Source organism: Pezoporus flaviventris, unplaced genomic scaffold (assembly GCF_033815535.1).
Source record: "Pezoporus flaviventris isolate CSIRO_AGI_PZ_B2104156 unplaced genomic scaffold, CSIRO_AGI_Pfla_v1 ptg000031l, whole genome shotgun sequence".
Taxonomy (NCBI): domain Eukaryota; kingdom Metazoa; phylum Chordata; class Aves; order Psittaciformes; family Psittacidae; genus Pezoporus; species Pezoporus flaviventris.
In genome coordinates, this window is record NW_026892579.1 from 24,040,402 (window position 1) to 24,063,138 (window position 22,737).

At 41.6% G+C, this 22,737-nt stretch overlaps 1 protein-coding gene across 3 annotated transcripts in view; it reads right to left on the minus strand.

Moving 5' to 3' along the window:
* KCNQ5 (potassium voltage-gated channel subfamily Q member 5) overlaps window positions 1–22,208 on the minus strand; it is a 267,281-nt gene extending 245,073 nt beyond the window's left edge. For 2 of the 3 annotated variants that reach the window (XM_061460478.1, XM_061460476.1), the window contains exon 1: window positions 21,820–22,208. In XM_061460478.1, the coding sequence (XP_061316462.1) occupies window positions 21,820–22,175 (356 nt within the window). In that variant the 5' untranslated portion in view covers window positions 22,176–22,208. The remainder of the gene's footprint in view (window positions 1–21,819) is intronic. The other variant, XM_061460477.1, reaches the window with a different exon arrangement.
* Between the last annotated feature and the right edge of the window lie 529 nt (window positions 22,209–22,737).

Consider the following 22,737-nt stretch of genomic DNA (forward strand, 5'->3'; position numbering starts at 1 on the left):
ATTTAGGCTACCTTTGAGAGAGAGGACTCACCTTTTCCTTGCAAAGCACAATGCATGTTTATGGCACAAGAAAACCAGTGTCACTACTAACACCTATTTCAGTCACCCATCACTGGACAAACTAAGTGTATTCTCACATGCCACACAGCCTTGAACTGTTACTGTATGTTTCTGGGAACATGGTCAGTTTAGTCCTCTTCAATAACAGATGGGCTAGCAGTGGGGTTCGAGCCTGATCCTTAGGGACACAAGACTTCTGCAATAAGGCAGTCTGCATGCATGCTTGTCCACTCCAGCCTCCCCTCAACACAAACTGACTTTTCAACCCAGTAGCTGATTTTGATCAGACTTGACAGAGGGAAGAAGTCACAAAAATGTCACCTTTTTACATACTTCATGAAAGTGAATGACCTGGAAGAGGAAAGAAACTGGGCAAATCCTGTGCCAAAGAAAAGGTGCAGCATGTGATACAGCTCTCACTGCACATCAGGAATGCACATGAGAGAAACCTGCAACATGCTGAGGGAAAAGCATCAGACTGAGCTCTGATCATCTTAAGGCACCAAATCAGGAAACAAATACAGAAATATAATGCCCTGTTTTATTAATTCTGCTGCTTATGGCGCTACCTATTAATTAAAATCACACTAATTCTCCTCTCACCCAGCATCTTATGCATTTTTAAATTGTTAACATTATATGCAAGGAATGGGACTTTGAGAAGAGAGTAACCACTACTAGCTTGGAATCAGTCAATATACATGAAGTAAGTTTGTGGCTGCCAAATACCTTTGCAAAACGTGAGACAATAACTGCTTTCCAATTGCAGTAGAAGTTGCAGCAGAAATACCTGTTTGCCAGTGAGCAGACTCCCCAAAATACCTGTGTCTAGCCAAGCCCAGCAAGAGGCTTTGCTCTTCCAGAAACTTCAGGGGCCTCAACAACTCGCTCCCACTGAATTTCCATACATTCTCTGTGCCTTGCATGCTATGAAAATTAACCTGTGCAGGCCACGTGGTAACCCAAAACCCTAAATGGTGGTATCTAGCACTAGCTGCTAACCTCAACTTTAAAAATATGTGCAACCTAGAGCTATTAGCTGTCATTGCCCCCCCAGTTCTCCTACATATGTAGAGAGGGGATCATTAGGAGACATCAGGAGCAGCAAGGGAAGAGTCATGTCACAGGGTATCAGCTACCTTTTTTTTCAACCTGAAACTTTGAGTAGCAGGTTATCAAGGAGTTCCAAGCTACTCCACATTGAACATTCCCCACAGACCAAACACTGAAACTATGGAACTGGTCTGGGTCAATCTGTTTCTAGCATGTAGCATACTTTTATTTCAAACAAAACATTTAGATGTTTATTGAAGCTACAAAATATTCAAGATCTGGAGTAGACATAAAAATTCCCACAGAAATAATTAAAAAAAAATCAAAATATTTTTCAATTCTTAATTTAACGAGGAGAAATATTAAGTGCAGAAGCCTTCCTAAATTACATAACTTTGAAGAAGTCTATGGGAATGTGGTAGGATCTCCAAAGCCCCAGCTACTGACCTCATGGATGTCTCTGCTCAGTGGGTTTCCCTTCAGCTTGCCTACAGAGAGGTCCACTAAGGAAATGCAGATGGCAAATGGCAAGCTGGAAGCGCAGGGAGCCGAGGAGGCAGGCAGACAGCAGGACAGACTGGTGGGCAGGAGTGCGAAGCAAAGCAGTATGGAGAGTCATCAGCCATCTGCCTCCCTTGCAGCTAGAAGTGCAGCATGATCAACAGGTTCCTGTGGCACTTCCCTGCAGTTCTCCTCTGGAAATAACTATTAACTGAGGTTAGTAAGGTTAGCAATAACACAAGCTGCTAAACAAATATTATTTTCCCAAAACTCAATGCTGAATGACTCTTGATTGGTATTTCATAACATATCATTAAAAAAAAAAGCAAAAAAAAAAAGCCTACAGCTTTTAGGTTATTTTCTGGATCTAAGAAATCCTCAATGCTGTTACAGCAGCACCTGGCAGTACAACATAAGAGCATTTAAGGGCACATTTTTCTATGAATATTTTTCTATATCGAGAGTATAGCCTCAAAAAGCTCCTTCATGCTTAAAAATGTGACTGCTTTATATGAATCATAAAAGTTAGTGGTTGTTGCACTGGCTTCTCAAGATGTTATTTTATGCCTTAAGCCAAATTCAAAAGAAGCAACACCAGAGTGTAACATCAACTTGTCTTCACTTACTGGCTTGCCTCATTTGCAAGCCATATTCTCTCAACAAGGAGTTGTGAAATGTTAAAACAACCTGGAGAATATTTCTAACTTGTAACAGCAACTTTGCTTTGAATTCTCCTCTGATTAATCACATAAAAAAAAAAGCTTCTTTATCTTAAAAGTATTTCAGGCACAGATCAAAATAAACAGGTTAAAAATACTACATCATACTACTAAACACAAAAATACTATTACACTCATTATTTATCAGTCCAAACATTTCATACGTTCATATAAAGTCCGCAAATGCTGCATCTGGTATCTGAATTGCTTTTTTTTAAGTCAAGATAGAAAAATCATAATCAAATCTACATGAAGAAATACACATGAAGGGAGTTACCTTTTTTTTAAGGTGTGCAGGTGTGCTCTGGCTTATAACACACTGCTAAAACATTCTTTAGGTATATGAGACTTCAGGTAAAAGCAAGCAAATAATACACAGATTGCCCAGAGCAGTGATAGATGCCCCATCCCTGCAAACATTCAAGGCCAGGCTGAACAGGGCTCTGAGCAACCTGATCTAGTTGAAGATATCCCTGCTCATTGCTGGGGGGTTGGACTAGATGAACTTTAAGGTCCCTTCCAAGCCAAACTATTCTAGATGCTATGATTCTATAGGGCAGACTTAACATCTCGCTTCAGCTGGATCCTTCTGGGATGGCTACATCTCCAGCAGGACAAAGGTGGTGCCTGGAAAAGCTAGCATGGCAGTGCCACAGCTGGCTCATTAAGGGTTTGCAAATATTGATTATTCAACAGTACAGAGCTATGCTTGCAGTAATGAGGGATAAGACCTAGGTTTTTGCTAACAGTAAAGGTTAAAGTGAGACTCTGGTGTGAGTGTACTGCAAGCCTGGTTACAAGCTGCAGCCAGCAGGGTGCTGGTTATTAAGCTCTGCTGTAGGGCATTGCTGTGTGGTCTTCTGGCTCCCTTAACAGCAGAAGCCCTGGAAAACACTTCTTAATCTTAAGATCCACACTGAAAGTATTAACAAGAACACAGAAGTCTGAGTAAAAATAGGGTGAAATACCTTACACATACATATGGTTACACATACAACTCCTCCAGTTTTAAAGCAGAGCACCCTTGCTCTGCAAGTTTCAGAAACCAGCCCAGACAGACTCACCAGCCTTTTTGCATAATTTTGCCTTTCTGGAGGGGTAGAAGTAGGTGATTAAAGGTTAAAGCTGGGGGTCAGCTTGCCAAATTCTTTTGATAGCATGTAATGCTTTTAACCAGTATTCAGCAGCACCTTCACGCTCTCTCTCCCCTTTCTTTCATCTCACCAACTCTACTTTGTAGTTTTAATACTGAACTGTGCTTCCTAAAGCACCAACCAGAGTGAAGAGACTCATCTCTTACAGCATCAGCTTCCCCTTGTGAATTCCTCATGAAAAATACAGCAAGAAATTTCTAGTGGAAGTCTCACTGCCCTTCTGCATGTTGGTCATCTGCAAACGAAAGAGTGGAAGCAGAGAAAAGAAAATGGCTAGTTGGGGATATTTAGCAAAACTTTCTCCTGAAAAACCCCATACTGATTCACAAGCACCTAAACTTTCATCAAAGAAGATTATCCATTTTCTTTGTGCTTCACAGTAATGTTGAGGAGTCTGTGAAGCACTTTGATTTCAGGTGAAAAAGTCCTCTTACTGAAACTCAATACATCTAAAAATGTACGAAGTGACTGACACTGAAGCACAGCATTTATCTAAGACATAGTTTTAGATTTGATTTGGAAAACACTGAAAGCCAACTCTCTTGCAATTTAGGATGTAATTTCTTAAATCTCACATTTTCACTGTCAATCACCCCTTCTACACTATGGCCCAGGGAGGCTCTGCAAAAAGAGCTATAGGTATCTCTGGGTATGCCCATACTGATAAAGAGAAGGTGGCCAGAAGCATGTCTTGGGCTCTGTACTCCTGAACAACTTCAGCTGTTCAGCCCTCAGCTCTGGTTTGCTGTCTTCAGGGACAATTTGCTCCCCAAACCCCTCATTTTTGGGGAGAAGAACACCAGATGGATGAAGTGGGCGCAGATCTGGCTTATGCTACTTCACAGGTCATAAAACATGGGATGTTAACGTTTGTGCTATAAAAGCCACCATCCCGGTGGGCTGTAACATGATTTTCTCACTCCTTTAGACATTTTGGACCAAAAAGCCCACAGACTACATGTAAGGGCTAAAGGACTACCATGAGGAAGAGACCCGGCCAGACAGGACTGATTCAGTCCGTCAACTTTGGTGCAAATGACGTGGAAAGGGGAAAGCCTGCAGCATCATTTTGCCTCAAGATCAGAAGCTGCTACCTTCAACATGTTTGTTGTTCATACGTGCATATACACTTTTGTATAAATGCTCTAAGTTCATTGTATGGGCACATGTTAAGGTGGGTCTGCAGTTTGTTGGAATTGATTCACTTGGTGGCACTTTTTATGCATTGAGCATGAAGAATAAACCAGCATATTCATTAAGTAACAGTTAAACATGTTCACATTGCACTGGCACACTTATCCAGTATGGCTGCTAGGTCAAAGAAAGAAATATGGCAGAAAGAAAGGGAAAGCTTGCAACACAGAAGAAAAGGCAAAGCTTCAAAAGCAAGGGGTACATGCTCATTCACATCATATTTTTTTTTTTAATTATCATGTATGCATTTTAGAAAGTATTTTAATAAAAAATATTTCCTCCCTTTTTAAAAATAAACCAAAAATAGCACAGCAATTTCCCAAAATTCCAGCTTTGGCTGAAATCACCACTCTTTGCATCTCCAATGTCACTTTATTTTTCCTGCCTTGATAATTCAAAATGTTGTCCATGCTACTTACTGGAAATTCAGGCAATGCATTTACCATTGTTATTACCTACTTAACTGGATTATAAAAAGTGTTTTAAATAAAGAAATGGAATAATCTAGGCTTAACTACTTAATACAGTTTTTCAATATGTATATTTTAAATTGAGTATTTTTAGTCTAGAGCAAGGTTTCATGCAAACCAGCCTACACAAGCTACAGAAACAAAACTCACTTTCAACAGCAATGCCCCAAGACAGGGCTTTAGAAAACAAAAATGTGTGGAATTTAATGACAATGCTGGTTCTGTACAGACACTCTGAAGTTTTACAGGACACCTACATTTCCAGGAATGTCCCCCTGGCATACTTCATATGTATCAAAGTTGCAACTACTGAAAAAAAAACACCCTATATTAAAAAAGAGAGGCAATCCACAAAACCAAAAAAAGGCAGAATCTCATCATTACCAAGAGACTCATGAGAACAAGTGCAATCATGATCCAAAGTTAAATGGCACTATTTTTTTTTTCCAAATATTTTTTAAACCTTCCTTTGTATTTCTGCATTTTGTGTGCCTGGAAAGTTGCACAAAAATGTGTTGCTTCAGGGCTGCACCTAATTATATAGGGCACCCAGAAATAGGTGTATCTGACTCAGAATTTCTGCATGCTTTGCCAACCAATCAAACCATAAGAAATACAAGCTATGGTTAAATTAAGCAATAAAATACCACAAGCTGCAAGTTGTAATGTATTAGCATACGCCGCACCACAAGGAAGATCACAACAGGAAACTGTTTTAAAGTAGTACTTGTCCTCAGGACTGCTGAGAATATCATCACAACTGTTACCTTACACAATTTGAGTCAGAGGACCAACCACTTTAAACTGAATGTTACAGAACAGAATTAAACATCAAACAAGGGTAAGTGCACTAAAGCAGTGCTATCTTTGCTTGCCAGCTGTTATCTGCCACCTTTTTTAACTTTTACAAATGCAAGTTCTTTTGCTTGATAATCATCCTTCTCTGCAGACAACCTTCAACTGAATTCCTTTAACGACTGACGAACACAGAACTGGTACAAAACCCGGCTTAACTAGCAACTCATGCTGAGACTCTGTCATTAATCTTAAGCTAAAATGGTAAGCTTGGGTGCTGTATTTCGCAAGTGGTCCAGGATAGGTGGGCAACTGACCAGATGACCCATCCCAAAACAATGTGCTGGTCCGGATCTTTTCACTTAGAAACATCTCTAAGATGGCAGGTGCAGCTGAGCTGCTTTACTTCACTATTCCAAAATTCTGGTCAAGCAAATTATGTAAATCAACTGGACCAAATATGGTCTCAGAGATTTTAAAAGAAAACATATTTCACCATGAGAATATCAGGATATTTGTTTTCATGTCCCAAGTGTCATTAGTCATTAGCAACTTACACAAAGTTGCTAAACAAAGCACAAAATTAGATTAATCCTCATATTTGCTGCCTGAAGTTTAGGAAAGCTAGGAAAGCTAAAAATTAGTAATAATAGTAAGAGAATGGACTGAGAACTGTAAAGCAATTATAATCATTGATAACCACTGCATATACAGGCAGTGACTACAGCAATTAAAGGCGAAACCAGTAAGTGATCCATGCTAATATTGAGAATTTTCCATTAATAGCTGCTGTTCCATAGAACCATTATAAACTTGCTAATCCAGTCATCTGACTAACTTGTAAAGTCATTTTCTACATGGGAAGTAATAAGTCTTGAGTTTGAGTTGCAAGGAGTTCTTTTAGTTCATAGCAATGTGGCAATAAATTCCAAGCAAAGTGGCAACTTAACATCAGCTGCATTATATGAATACATGGGGTTTTTGGATTCATAATACAAAGAACAATCTTCATCTATATTCATCATGAAAACTCTGCTGTTAAACACTGCTTTGCACAAAGGCTGCAAACATAATATACAATCAGCTATGAAACTAAAATAAGTTTAGGAGTTTTGAACAACTGAAGTATTTCCTATTCATTTTACATTAGGAACATATCCAGATTTCCATGTCTGCAAGAGAACAATCATTTTCAGAAATGAATAAAACTGTATACAGCAAAATATTTTGTACCATATAATTTTCCAAGCTCTATGGTTACCTTTGCAGCAGTATTTTAATGGCTACTTTTCAAAGAAAAGCATTTTGCCACTTACGGTCTCTGTTATTCATTGCACATTATTAAAGCAAAGATCTAAAACACTGTCTACAGCATATTGCGATCCACTGCAGCTGCAGGTGATTTACCATAAACCACAGATCACACAGTGTAAGCAATCACTCATGAGGCAGCACAAGACAGTGATGGTGAAGGGCTGACAAAAACCTGAAGTAGATTTTTCTAAAAAATTACTCAGAACTCTTAGAAAAATCAAGAATACAAAGATAAAGCATCCCATTACTTCACTGGTATTTCGCTTGAGTAAGAGCTTCTGGATTGAGCCTGGAATTAATAGCTAGTAAACAGCTTTAGGATTTGGCCTGCCACTTATACCTGCAAAAGACTCTGTCCAAAAGTTCTAGTGTTTGAATCAACAGAACATAAATCATGTTCTCTGCTTTTATTAATGGGGACAGCAATGTTTGTCAGAGCTTTTACATATATATATATATATATATATATATAAACATCTACATGCTTGAATGCATCAGAGAGTTTTCTGAAAGCAGAAAACAGTGTGAGCTGAATGCCAGGATGGTGCTGAGATTTCAAAGGAAATAAACCACTGTAATAAAAGCTGTGCTCTTTTCACCCCTCAGCAATGTCCACAGAGTCCTCTTACAAGGATGACCGTCAGTAAGCCATTAGGTCCCAGTTGCCTGGTCCTCTGAGGGAGGACTTGAGGTAAGAAAAGATCGTTAATCCCTTAGAAAGCTAACTGGGCACAAGCAAAAGAAGAAAAAAATTGACTGGCAGAGTAGCTAAACAGGCACTCAAAGGGAAGTCCAATTTCTTTATTTTGAGCGTCTTTTTAGAAAACACCTGAAATCTGCTGGGAAGAAAAGGAAGCTTTTTGTTTTCTTTTTCCATTGGAAAAAGAATGCAAAACCACTTCACTTCAGACTCAAAAGCCTGCTATTGACTTTCCATATTAAAAAAAAAAAAAAAAGGAATAACCATATTTTTCCAGTGGTTTTGTTTGGGGAGTTTTGTTTGTTTGTTTGTGGTGTTGTGGGATTTTTTTGTGTTGGTTTATTGGGTTTTCATTTGATTTTTTGTTTGTTCGTTTGTCTCCCTCAGGGCAAAAGAACTGTCATGGGACCAGGCACATCTTTACCACCATTAATGCATCTGCATCCTGGTATCCCTGCCACATGCAGGGAAGTGGCATTGCTATTCTGCTTGTTCTTCCACCAGAGTTTCTCTAACTCAGTATCTTCAGACAAAGGCAAATAAATGCGGGAAGAAAACTCACATTAACCATGTCATAAAATCATCACACACTGAAATTCCCAACTAACATAACAGCCCAGTATCTGCCAAAAAAAGTGTCACTTTCAAAAAAGTGACTTTCAAGAAAGTGACTGAAAAAAATACACTATAGTTACAGGTTTACTGGTTTAATTGCAGTAACTTGCAACTGCTGTCAATAGTTTTATTTTTGAATGAAGAGTATTTCTGCCGCATGCTGCTGAGGTTGTCAGACCCAGCAAAAAGAAACAGTTTAATTTGCTCTTTTTCTCCACCTAACGGACCTAATGGTCATGCAAAGTTGATTTTCCGTTCTCGTTACTCAGTTATAAATGTAATTTTGAAAGTTAACTAGCCAGATGCTTTTTACAGCTATAGAAAGTTAAGAGAAATAACTTTCTCTCTAAGCAGTAAAAGAGGAGCTCTGAGTTGAGGGGCAGGGGTTATAAAATCACAGGGATGAGCAGCAGGTCATATTTGTAAGTCCAGACAGAGGGAGCTTCCAAGAACTGAAATATTAAGAGTCTGAGAAATAGCCTGAGCAGTGGTGACAGATAGGTAATACACTTGAGATATTAAGTAGACAGAAATTGGATTAGCAATGATAAAGGTCCATCTCAACAGTGATGCCAGGGTTATCGTCCTGAATAAAAGACAGTGATGTTGTTGTGTGCGGTCATTTAGAAAAATGTAGGGGGAGGACTGACATTCTTGTGTATGGTGCTGACAAAGCCGTTGTGCTGCCTTTCCATATTATTTGAAAAGACAGATTTCTTACGAGAAGATTTTTCACTGCTTGCAGAGCATCTAAGACACTGACAGATAGCTAGATATAGAACTAGAACATCAAAGAACAAAACTGATACAGTATTTGGTATTACTTAATTATGAGCTTGCATCTCCTGCATTTGTTATGTGAAAGAAGTTGGCAGATTAGTGAATGACATTCTGTGGAGCTATAGCTGTGTGTGCCATCACTTTCACGAGGTATTCGTATAATTTCCCAGTATTCTGCCCTAATTATTGTTTTTAATCAAACTAAAATGTTAATGATGTTTTAGAACACATGACCAGCAATTCCCAGGGCTAAACTGTGAGATACCAGTTTTATCCTCCTGCCAGAAAACAGTATGAACTCTATGCGGTGATTTGTTGCCGTCACCTGCACACCCTCTAGAGGTAGGCAAGGCAGCCCTCAGTTAGAAATTAATCCTCAAATCCATACTTGGAAGAGCATAACCTGCCAACATCATGTATCCATTACAGAATGCTTCACATTTAAGGCTGAAAGACAGAATTTTATTACTGAGCCATTGCAAAATACTGAAAACAGCAGATACACTGTATGTCTGTAAGACAGCGCTGTGAGAGTGACTGAGACAAACACTGGTTCATTGCAGGATGTTGAATGCAGGTACTGGGAGGTAAGTGGACCTCCCTAAAATACTCATCCCATTCCCAAAATCAAAATACACTTCAGATCTCTTGACTGACTCTTCTAAATGACTTCAAAATCTTTACAATTGTTCATGTTTTCATCCAGGACTGTTTTCATTTTGGTCTTGTTTCACAGAGATTTGCCGCTTTTACACTAAAGACAGAGAAGAATACAATTTTGCCAGGGAATAATAAACCTGAAAAACACAATCAAAATTCTGTAAAATCACATTTCATAAATACTGAGCACTCTGCCAGTTAATTTTATCTTCCAGATACAGATCATATCCTAAATGTCACTGTGCTGTCTTAACATATCTGTTTCCAGTCACCATCCATTATATTATTTATGATTAACTCCTAAAGCTCGTGATAAAGGCAAGCCAAAAAGAATGCTGTGACCTTTCACTGCAGTGAAATCTTCAGATATGGGCAGATGAAAAAATATGGGAGAGCAAAATCATACAAAGGGTTTTTCCAAGTAAATACTTCTCTTCTGACTCTTTCTGGTGTGACATTGCACTTCAGTTTGGTACAGCTACCTCAGCTCCAACTTCCCCACTAATGAACAGCAGCAATAACAATATTTAATCTAATATTATCATATTGTTAGATGTCTTTCATATTTCATGGATATCATTAACTGAGCTATGGTTTCAAGGAGAAATATCCTGGACAGGAGTAAGACTGACTGAATTCCTTCCTGCAGAAAAAGTCCCTGAGGAGTGTATTTCTCATCAAGTGAAAGCTTATTCAGTACTGGAATTTCAGATGCATCTTCCCAGGTTTTCCTCTAGCTGTAGGTATAGCCTGTTTGGAGGTCAGAGACTGGGCTGCACTGTACTGACCCAGCTGCATCCCTTCCTGTCAAATAACTCACAAGAGCAGTTAAAAAGTGACCTAAGCTCCAGCAGAGAGTGGACACAGATGAGAACAAACCAGCTGAGGCTCAATCTCAGCAAGGAAATTTGCATGAACATTTGCCAAAGGAAAACCAATCAGAAACATATTCAGGTAGTGAATAAAATTTTCATGTTGTAGTAAAAATATTATGATTATTTCTTCAGGTCTGCACACAGGGTCGAGACCTCAATGGAAGAAAAATGTAAAGATCAATACCATGTTTCATTATATATAAATCAAATAAATTGATTCACAGTGGTACTTCAGCTTTATCTCTACAGAAAGCAGATACTAAAAGGGGAAAATGTTAATTAAAAACATAATATTAAGACAAACACATTTCTAACCTGAAAGTAATATTCATTATCAGCCAAGCACTGTTCCAGTCAAGCAGACATTTATAAATTTTCCTTCACCTCAATGATTTTGTTCCCACTTTGATAACTTTTCCTGCCTCTGCAATTCCACAAGTGCTCTCACCGTAACTGTCCCGACATAATATCTCCAAATAGCAACATCTCATGCTGTGACTGCACATACATAATGCAGTAGCTTCAAAGATTTCAGGATAGGCCTTTTCCTCATAGAAGAATTCCTCATGTATAACTTCAGAAGATTCATAAACATGTCTCTAATTCAAATGAATTTTCGCCATCATCACTAACTAAAAGAGCTTTTAGCAACACTCAGTTTGATGATTTCTACTAATTACTATGTAAGTGCCTACAACTATTAATGCTACCACTACAGAGTATGTCTACAAGCATTTTCAGGATGAAAATAAAAATTCTTTCCAAAGAGTATTTATAATTCAGGATCACCACCTCCCTCATCACTGCCTACACCCCTCAATTCTAGCACCCTGGGAAATATGCGGAAGCCAAATCACAAGTTTAGTCAGCAGTCAGTGTGATCTTTGGGGAAGGCTAACATCTTTCTAGACAGCATCTCCAACCACAAAATTAAATCTATTGTTTCTAAGTTTAAGGGAAAGAAATATGTCTCTTTAATCAAACTGATGTATTATATAAAAATTTACCACACCCACAGACATTAGCAAAGCTGTTCCTCTGCTATTCTGAATTTTGCTTCATCTTCAGTCTACAGATACATTTGGAAAACCTCAAAGAGAAAAACATCCACAGGTTGCAAGTGAATCCACAGGTAGTGACTGAATAAATCACATTGGAGCACGCATATTTATTGCAACTACAGTTGCATGGGAAGTGCACTAGACCCTCCTTGAAAAAAAATAACATTTAGTTAACATTTCTAGTAAGAACAGGGCCAAAAGCATGAGAGAAGGAGGCTGAAAGGTTGCAGTAATGTGGGGGCCAGTCTCTTCTCCCAATTAATAAGCAATAGGACAAGAGGAAATGGCCTCAAGTTGCAGCAGGGGAAGTTTAGACTGGATATCAGGAGAAATTTCTTCACCGAAAGAATTGTCAAGCATTGGAACAGGCTGCTCAGGCAAGTGGTGGAGTCACTATCTCTGGATGTGTAGATACGGCACTTGGGTATGTGGCTTAGTGTGGACTTGGCAATGATGGGTTAATGGCTGGACTCAATGATCTTAAAGGCCTTTTTCCAACTTAAGTGATTTAACGATTCTGTGCTTCTGCTTCCCAACTATACTTCAGAAGGGTCTGAAGCACATTTCCGCGTACTTCACTGAAATGACAAGGACAGGTATAAGAAAAACCCTCCAACTGCCAGCACAGGCTCTTCTTTCCTCCCTGTTGTACAAATACAAGTCGCACAATGAGCAAGTAGCTCATTCACATGCTGCTTTACATTTCTTGCCACCTACACACTTCTTTTGCAGAGCACAGCAGAGAGCAACACTGTGCTTCCTGTGGCAATGGTTCATCCGATGCATGTGCAAAAAACCTGGCTCTGCAGTAAAGTATCAACTGCACAGAGAAGAAAGCAGAAACAGATTTCTTTCCTCCTAATGATTTTAGAGACTACTTCTAACCTCAGTCAGCATTACTTTCTTGGGTGTAAAAGTTTTTCAAGCTGATGAGTTCACTGCATGATTTTCTGGCAGTACAGCACTGCCTCTCCTCCGGCGCTGGGCCACCTGAAGAGAAAAAGACATCGCCTGCTCACCAGTCTGCAGTGCAGACGCGGCTCCAGCCTCACCACATCAGCTCTGACTGAGCCATCACCTGTCAATCTCCAACAATGTGGCAGTTTTGCCACTGAAAAGATACAGTTACTGATACAGACTTGTCTCCTGGGGAGACCAACCTCCATTTCCAAAATCACTGCCAAGGCTCAGTGGCTTTCCACCCCCCACACTGCTTACAGAAATGCATCCAAAACAATATTTCATCTTTATTTTCCCACAAAAGAACCTCTCAAGTGTGTCAGGATCCTTATGCTTAATTAGAAAGGCCCCAGCAGTAACTTTTAAGTGCATTCCTGCCACGAGAGCTTGGAAAAGGAAGATTTGTGCTTTTGCTTCTAATGGGTAGTTCTCAGCTACCATGGTTATGGATGAGCTTAGGCTGCACAAAGCAATTAAATTTAATGCCTTAGGAGAAGTTAGATGCTATTTCTGACTGAATGACCTCAAAAGGGTGTGTGTAGATGCTCTAATCTATGACAGCAGTGATCCAGGGAGGCATCTGAATGTGTTCAGCATCATTTTTTCCCTCTCAAAGCATGAAGTTTTTACTCTTGGTTTGGTCACATTTGACTCCTGGCACCAGCCTGTTGCTACCATATAGTATCAGGTATGAGTACAGTAAAATAATTAAAACTCTGCAGAAATCTTGAAAGGTGTAATATGTTTGCTTTGTTGAACCAGGGAGTCTCAAAGCAAGAAGGAAGCCAAGACAAACAGGAATATATTGCTTAAATCAAGAAGTGGGCAGGTACAGAACTTCCTTTCTTCATTATTTCTGATCAGTTTAAGAGCGTGATTCATTTGTTAAACTTCATTCGATACAAGTGGGGAGAAAAAAGCGAATTACCCATTGAGTGCACAATAGAATAACGAAAGGAAGCTGCAGGTACTCCAGGCCTTTGAAAATCATTCACTCTTCAAGAAAATGCTTACATACATATTTATGTCAACCTCTTTTGAGGAAAATAAACAGATTTATGTTTCAAGATTTTCTTGGGTGAAGGCCAAACAGAGAAATTCATACATGTCTAGCTGGAGGACTGTGTCCACTTCTGAATCACTGGACTAGTCTGTATATATTAAGTAATCACATAATCTGTCAAGTAGAAGACACTGTCTGAGACTACACTTCAGTGCCCAAACTGATGAACGTTTTGCTGAGCTTCCTGTAACGCAATTACACTGCAACTCAGACAGCTATCACAAGATGAATCTAATGCTTAACAGAAAATTGAAACTGTTTCTTGATTATGTGCAGCTGACCTGCAAGACAGCCTTTGAACTTCTAATTAATGCCTCTGAAGGAAGTTTACTTCGCACATGAGCACCGCAACTGCTTAAAATTATTTTGCAATTGATAAACTGTACAGCTGATGATGAACTTTCTACCTTAACTGACCTGTGGTGGCAATCCCTTGGGTAACCTACATCTGCTCTCTTACAGGAAATATGTAAACCAAAATTAAAAATAAAACCCCTAAACCAACCAAACTCACAGAGAAAACAAGAAAGGAGAAAAAAAATCAATACAAGTTTCCCCAGACTCAGTGTAGTTTACACAATACATATTTAGAAGTGAATCTCAATACACCAGCATTAATTAAAAACCCCAAGAATGCATACTGTGTTGTGTCAATGGTTTGCAAGGGGAAAAAAATCCAACATTTACTGTTAAACATCTGTCTCATTAGTAATAATGTAGCAAATGATGCCTGTTGTGTGTACACGTTGAAGATTCTTCATTAGATAGTATTATTTATGCTTTCTACTCCATCTTTTTTACCTGTGTGCAGAAGACTCACATTTGCTTCAATTAAAATCAGTGGCAAATTTCAGTAAATTTCATCAGACATTTATGGTAATGGAAATCTGAACCATATAAAAACGCTTAACATTGGCAAGTTTAACCTTTGAATTATTAAGAAACATCTACCTGACAGCAGTGAGTTTTATTTGCAATGTCAGGAGTTTACATTGTCTAGGAACAGAAGTTTTCCTTCTATGTATTTTCTCCATGAAAAAGATTAACCAAATTACAAACTGTGTACTCTTCCTTTCCACTGAAACTATTATGAAAAATTTAACTGCATTTTTGAGTATTGGTAAATACATTAATTATTATGTTTATTCTCATGAGTAGGTAAATGCTATAAATGACTGAATGATCACTGGTATTCCATTTGATCGATGCTAGAAATTATTTGCAATTAATGCAAAATTATTTGTTCAGTTGTACTTTCATCCAATTCAGGAAGCTCAGTTAAGCTACAACCAACAAGAGTAAAACATGGTGAATAGCTATTAAAATTACAATCAGATGCGGAGCATGGAAAGAGCATCAAGTCTGTGCAGATACCATGATTTTTGCTTTAAAAAGTCAAACACCGCAGAAAATTAAAAAGTATTGGAAAAAAAAGATGTCTAGTTCATTAAGCTACCATCCAGAGCTTACTCTGAAAATGTCACACAAACGCTGTTTCACAGGCAATTAAAATCTTTCTTGCAGCCTCTCCTTTAAGACAGCAAGTATTTGATGCCACATTACATATTCACAGAATATCTTACCCCTAAAAAATAATAAAATCTATAATTTCAGGCAACTTCTTTCATTGTGAGACCACAGAAAGTTCACAGAGTCCCTACATCATACAAGATGCTCAATAAGGAAGACATGAAATGTCATGCCCTAGACTGGCCCACCAAGAAAAACAAACCTAAAATGGAACTCTCACCCCAAATATAATACTAATTGCATGATTTTTGCACGAAGGGAAAAAATGCAACAAAATACAGCAAAAATATAATTACAAAGAAAGATCTTAACTTACTTCTTGCTTTACAATGGAGAAAAGACCCTGCTCACAAAGGTTGTACTTTTATTTCAATATCTGAAACCCAAACACTAACCTCAGATACTACCCATCTTCCTACACACAATTTCTAATCCCATTTGAGAAATACGACAAATAGAAGAAAGTCCACATGCCTGAACTTTCTCCGACCCAGGTCTTGGTGATTCTTTCTCAAAGAAAGCCTTTTGTTCTTCCTAGAAAGTTGAGGATTGATTTTGATTTTTATGGCAAATGACTTGTTTCCCCTGGATCACTACTCTTGAGTCAGAAAGCGAGACCAGTACAAACGAGAAAACTTAGTAGACCAAGCCTCAAAAAATAAAATGTTAAACTGTATTTTACTGAGGTTAGTATGCTTCACATAATAAACATTCCTGATACTCGTCTACTGAAAATCCTGAGGTGGGCAACAGCTCACCAACAAAAAAACAAGTGAAAAAGGAAAGCTAGTTGTTTTTTATCGCCCTTGACAGGGTTCCAGGAGAGGACTGCTGACCATGAACAACACAAGGAAAGATAAGGAATTAAGCGTTGGTGATCATTTTACCTTCTCTGCTAATCACAATGAAAGCTTAAGCGGTTTTAAAGACTGTTGTATCTCCACCTCCCTGGTCAGTGTACAGAGACTGAGACAGCACAAGAAAATACAGGATATAACCATAAAACCTGTGAAGTCCAATTAAGAGAAAAGCATGGATCTGCACCGGGTGCAGAACAATTCCATGCATACATACAGGCTGTGAAACCACTGTTTGTGTGGCAGCCCCACTGAAAAGGCCTTGGCATTCCTGTGAACACAGGAGATTGAGTACAAGCCAACAGCATGCCCTGATCAGAAATAAGGCAAGCAGCAGACAACTGCACCAGATGATCTGAATGAAAGGGCTGAAGAAAATTTTCTCCTCTATTCAATGCGGCCTCCCACTGCGTCACCTAGTTGGGCCCCCCGAGCTGAACAGGGATGTGCAGAAGCTGGAAGAGATGCAGGAGAATGTCGTGTTTACGCAGAGAAGCTAAGGGAGCTGAGCTTGTTCAGTCTGGCAAGAGGGTGATCTAACAGGTGACATAGTAGCAGCCTACAGTTACTTAAAGAAAAATAACAAGAGCAGAGAAGCCAAATTCTTCTTGCTAGTGCCAGATAATACATAAAGCGGGAATGACCATAAACTGCCACTTGGGAGGTTCAAGTTGGCTCTTCCATTCCTCCCTCCCCATGCCAAACCTGCTTTTATCAGCTGGGTGTTGCAGACCTGCATGTTACTCAGCAAGGTGGTTGGACCTCCATCCAGTGAAGTTTAAGGCCTGTCTAGACAAAGCCTGGCTGACACAACTGGGAAGAGTGTGTCTTCCAGTTATAATGGACAATTTCTAAAGGTCTCTTCAAGCAACATTTAAGTGATTACTATGCAGACATGCAGAATCACAGACTGCCTCAGATGTGGCAAAATGCCGCCAATTTATACTGAAGTGCATCTAAGTATCCACCATCACTCACTGTCACTCCATACAAAAGTTTAGTACCTAATGAGATCTGCTTTGCCACATTATTTGTCAACCTTGTTATTTGTTAGCATCATGCTGTTGTTTCTTAAAGCATGTAAAAAGATAATGTTATCCTAACAACGTCAGACCCAGACTCTGAAACAGTGCTTGAAAAGATGAAAGTCATAGATCTACCCACAGAGCACCCGGAGCTAGTTCATTAGATGGCCGAAGATGGATAAAATAAAGAGAGAAAATAATTTCTCCTACTTTCTGAAAATAGGAAAACAGCAAGTACTTAGACTGTTGCACACTACTGGCTTTTAAATCACAATGTGGAACCTCCCTAATTATACAAATGGCACAGTATGATGCTGTTAGCTCACATGCAAAGATGCTGCTGCTCAATAGCCATCTGATCATTAGTAAGCTATGTCCTTTCCGGCAGATCTGGAAAACTAAAATAGCTAGTTAAATCTCTGATGGCATCATTAGATTTTTTTTTCCCCCAGAAATAATTTTTTCAGCCTTTTTCCATCAATAATGCAAAAGACAAGAAGAACATCACACAGGCTCTTAAATTCATCTAGCACTGTATCTTATCTCCAGCAGCAGCAACAGAGGATGCCCATGGAAACCTATCAATACAGGTAACGCAAAGTGATACAGCCCTCGTGCACACATCCAGCCCTGCAATTTGTGATTCAGAAGTATCCAGAACAAAAGGTGGTGGCTTTGTAAAGAGAAGACCATCTCCACAAAAAATGGTACAGACTTATACATGGAATATATTACAAAGAAGCCAGTAAGAAACAGAAACTTTATTATTCCTGAAATAAATCCAACACGTTAAATTAGGAAACTTATGCAACTAATTATATCCAACCAGTATAAACAGTATCAAAGAGCAGTATTTTTTTCTGAAAGTCTCATGCCATGTCTTTTTCAGCATGTCAATTAAGAGTAAAAATAATACAAAACCCTTATGGCAACTGAAGATGAAACCCAGAGTTAAATTTGCAACAAATCTGGTATTCTCCTTTGATCATTCTAAGGCAATGTCTACACATTTATATCAAACCAAACAACCAAAAATAATCTAAATAAACAGCTACAACGGAAAGAAATCCTATGACGTCCCAAGACAACCCTTTTGAAAAGTTACAATATCGCATAATTTAATGTAGGCACACGCGTGTTAAATATGCACATGCTCCATGTGTAGGTGACGTGGTGTGGCATAAATATTTTACTAGCAGGAGTTTAAGTTACTGACTCATGACTCACAAATGGTATGAATGTTCTTTTCTGATTTTATAAGCATTCATATTTTCGGTGTTCCTGAATGATCAAGAACAGAAGACTGAGGTATATGAAAAGCACTTCTCCAAAAACTTGCAGAAAGATCTTACATATATAACTAGGGCTTCCACGTAAAGAGCTACTGAGGTACACAAAAAGGAGCCAAGAATATGTGATTTACGGCTCTACTCCCCAACATAACCATACTGAAGTCAAAGGCCCTTGCTCAAGAGTAAATTCTTCCTCTAGTAGCAGAAGTTTGCAGAACAGCTGTGTTTTCCAGCATTTGGCAAGTTCATGTTTACAAATAAACTAACCAATTGACTTCTCAATGTCAGTCACAACACTTGCTTCTCAGGTGGTTGGCAGGTTTTTCTCTTATTTGAAAGGGCAAAAAGAAAAAGAAAGTGAACTGTGCATAATTCTGAGCTTTAAAAGTGCTTTTTACTATGGAAATGAGGAATGAAAACATTACTGCAGGGATGGTTTTTTACTTGTAACTAATGCTTAACTGCCCACCTCTTATTTCAAAACCAACAGACAAAACTAAATAAACTTCTAGATCAAAGACTTTAAACTTAAACTCTGAAACCACCCTTGCATTGCTTCAACCCATGTTATCAGAGTCAGCTTCATTTCTGGAGACCAATGATCTTCACAAAAAGTCTCACCGCAGACAGCCCAGTCCTGTCACCAAAATACTATGGTGCTGTAATGGGCTCTGCTGCAGTCAAGAATAGCTCATCAGAGGTAGGAGCAGACATCTCATCTATGGACCTAGTAATGTCTTCGCAATTCTAAGCTACTTGTCCCAAGACTTTTTTTTATGATTACTTATTTATAAAAAATAGTTGATGCTTTTGTGTTTTGTTTTCTTTTTAATTCTGTAACAAAACATTTTTTCCAAGATGCAATTTCATTTGATCGGGTGGCTGGAAAAAAAAAACCTGAGCCTGAAGCACCAAAAGTACTATCTGAGTATCTGGTAGTCATTAAATCAGAGTTACATAAAAACATTAAGATAATTTATAGAATGGCAATGAGGATGGCTGTCAAATTGAAATCCAATGGAACTTTAAATGTACCTTCAACTCTGTAGCAGTGACAGATCCTTACAGGTAATATTATTACTAGGTGTCTCTACATTACAGTAGTTTCAAGCTCTTTCACACAGATCTGCTCAGATAAAAGATATAATGTTGGCATTTGCAGCTGCCAGAATTGCCATTTGCAATTAAAAATTAAAACTGGCACTCTTTCTATGCAGGCAATTATCTAAACGCAGCTGGCAATCTTCCTTGTTTACAGCGCTGCTGTGTCATGACTTCACTCTGTTTGGAAATTTACTCTTCTTTTGAGGTTTAAACTTGTCAACCTTACTTCCCACTTGAACTTTGCTTGTTTTAATGATTTTCATCATAATCTCAAAGAGAAAGCTCCAAAACTACAATTTACAGATTCTGTGCAGCAACTTCAGACACTGCAGTAAGATAATTCCCAGTAAATACTTCGGTGATTCTCACAGCATTCATTTAAATCCATCTATGCCGCAGGATACCACCTGTAAGAACCCAAACAGCAAAATATACCAAATAAGCGCCTTCCAAGAAGAAAGTTCAAGCTGTAATAGTTGATTTTCTCAGTAAAACAGAAAATAGGCAATCTTCAGTGGACAAAGACCTTTTTCCTCAAAAAAAAAATACAATATTAAGTATGTTTCTATTGCTTGTTATCTATAGCCATTTTGATCTACTAAATGCACCTATCCACAAAGTATATAATCAGACTGCCATGTTTTTGGCAAAATATTTTTTCACTTATAAAAATTTCTACTAAAGTAGGATCTGGGGGTTCCCCTGCTGCTGGAGAAGGAGCACTCTTCATGCTACAGAACAGGGAGCAGTTGCCTTTTTACCAAAGCAGCTGTAATTGCTAGCTTGGTCCTTGCAACTATCATGGAAATACAGTTACCTATAGCACATAAATTAAATGCACTGATTTATTTATGACACATTTTCTGTAGTCAGAGAAATGCCTTGTGTTATACGCCCAATACAGTAATGCCTGTCACCCTTCCTCTGTAATTTATCACAACGTTTTTATCTAGAGCTATGATCCACGCAACAACTCCTTGCCAGACTGCATTGCATGTATTGCTCGGCCACCCAAAAGGCTTTTGAGTCGGGCCTTTCCCTCGAATATTACCAAAACCCGTAAAAAGAGGGGCCTGCTAATGAACTAAGGCACACCACCGACTATAGGTATACTTTAAGCAGACTCGGGTGCCCCTCGCACAGCTCTCCCAGGCGCTTCTTTAACTAAAGCAGCCCGGGTTTGGCAGAGCGCTGACTGTACCGCTCCCCACATAGTGAAGCGACGGGACGCTTATTTTAGTCGCTGGCTCTTTCAGACTGAGGGCGACGGGAGGATTCACTTGCGAAGAGAAAAAGCGAACAGGAATGACAGATGCCGGCGAGCTGGCTGGCTGTGCCCAGGCTGGGTACTGAGCCCTTCCCCGGGCGGCTGGCCGGGCCACCGGCTCTGGGAGCCGCGGGTGGTCGCCCTGGCTCGCAGCACCCCGCGGCGAGGACACGCGTGGGAAGCAAAACACGCGGGAGGCGACGACGCGCCCCGCGCCTCCAACTTTGAAAACCGCGCAGTGCCCGGTGACCGCGGAGCAAACCGCACTCCGCGGAGCCCCCGCTGTACACACCGCGCCCCGCCGCCACGGGGAAGGGCCCCGGCAGCGCCAGTACCCCTCGCCACGTCTAACCTCGGGGCCGCCTGGGGAGCGCGGCACAGCTTCCCGCGCAAGCCGGCGGCCTCAAGCGCCCGGGAAGGAAGCGAGCATGTGGTCCTCGCAGTACTCTCCTCCGGCTCTTTCTGCCGGGTGACCCCAGCCTCCCCCCCCCATCACCTCTCACCGCGGGCTGCGCGGAAGTTTCGCCGGCCGCGGAGCGCCGCGCCGCAGGTGGCAGCTGCTCCCCCGCCTCCGCTGATGCCTCCCGGGCACTTTCGGGGCTACTTGTCCTCCCCGTGGACCAGCCGCCGGCAGCGGAGCGATGCCCGGGGAGTGGAGGAGGAAGAGGGAAGGTGCGCGCCCCGCGGTGCGGCTCTGTCCGGGGCAGGTGCGGCCAGCGGTCCCGAGGACGGACGGGACGGGAGGGAGAAGGGAGCGGGTCGGTACTCACACGAAAGCGTGGTAGACGAAGGCCCAGCCGCGGGGCCGCTCCAGCACGTTGTACAGGTAGTTCTGCAGGCGGCGGTACTTGGCGTTCCGGCGGCAGCTCGGCCCGCTGCTGTACGACAGCGGCTTCCCCAGTAGGCTCATGCGGGCGCCGTGCTTCCCGCGGCGGCCCTCCCGCAGCCCGGCGGGGGCGGCCGCGCCACCGGTGCCCAGGAGCAGCAGGCCGTCGCCGCGGGCCGCCGCGCTCGCCAGCGCCCTGCCCCGGCCCGACTCCACATCCTTCATGCCCGCCGCCGCTTCGCTCTTCACCCAGAGCCCCGCGGAGCTGCCCTCCTCCCCGCCGCCGTGGTTGCGGGGCATGGCATCACCCCGGGAGCCGGGGCCGCAGCGGAGCAGGGCGCGGGCGGCGGCGGCCAGGCACTCCGCGGCGGCGGGCCGCAGGAGGCAGCGGGGGGCGAGGGTCTCCGGGCGGCGCCCGCGGGGCGAGGGGGCGCGGGCCACTTTGGGCGCTCGGCGCGGCGGGCCGGCCTGCGGCAGCTTCGCGGGGGCCCCGGCGAGGGAGCGGGCGCCCCCCCGGGCGCACTCTCCTCCCGGGCGGCGGCGCCCCGCCGCCGGCCCCCGCAGCGCCGCCCGGCGTGGTTCCGCGGCCGGGGACTGGGCGGAGGGAAGAAGGGGCAGCTCCGCGCAACGCTGGCGGAGAGGCCGCGGGGGCGAGGGGGGCAGCGGGCCGCTGCTCGGTGGTGCCTCTCGCCTCCCTCGTCCTTCTGCCTCCCGCGTCCCTCGGCCCGCCTGGGCCGGGCAAGCTGTTGCTCTCGCTCTAAGCGGCTGAAAAAGTCTGCAAGAAAGGCGGGCAGGCGGGGGCAGGCGGGCTTCGCGCTGCCGGGCTCCTTCGCGTCCCGGGACGCAAGCGGCAAAGGCAGCG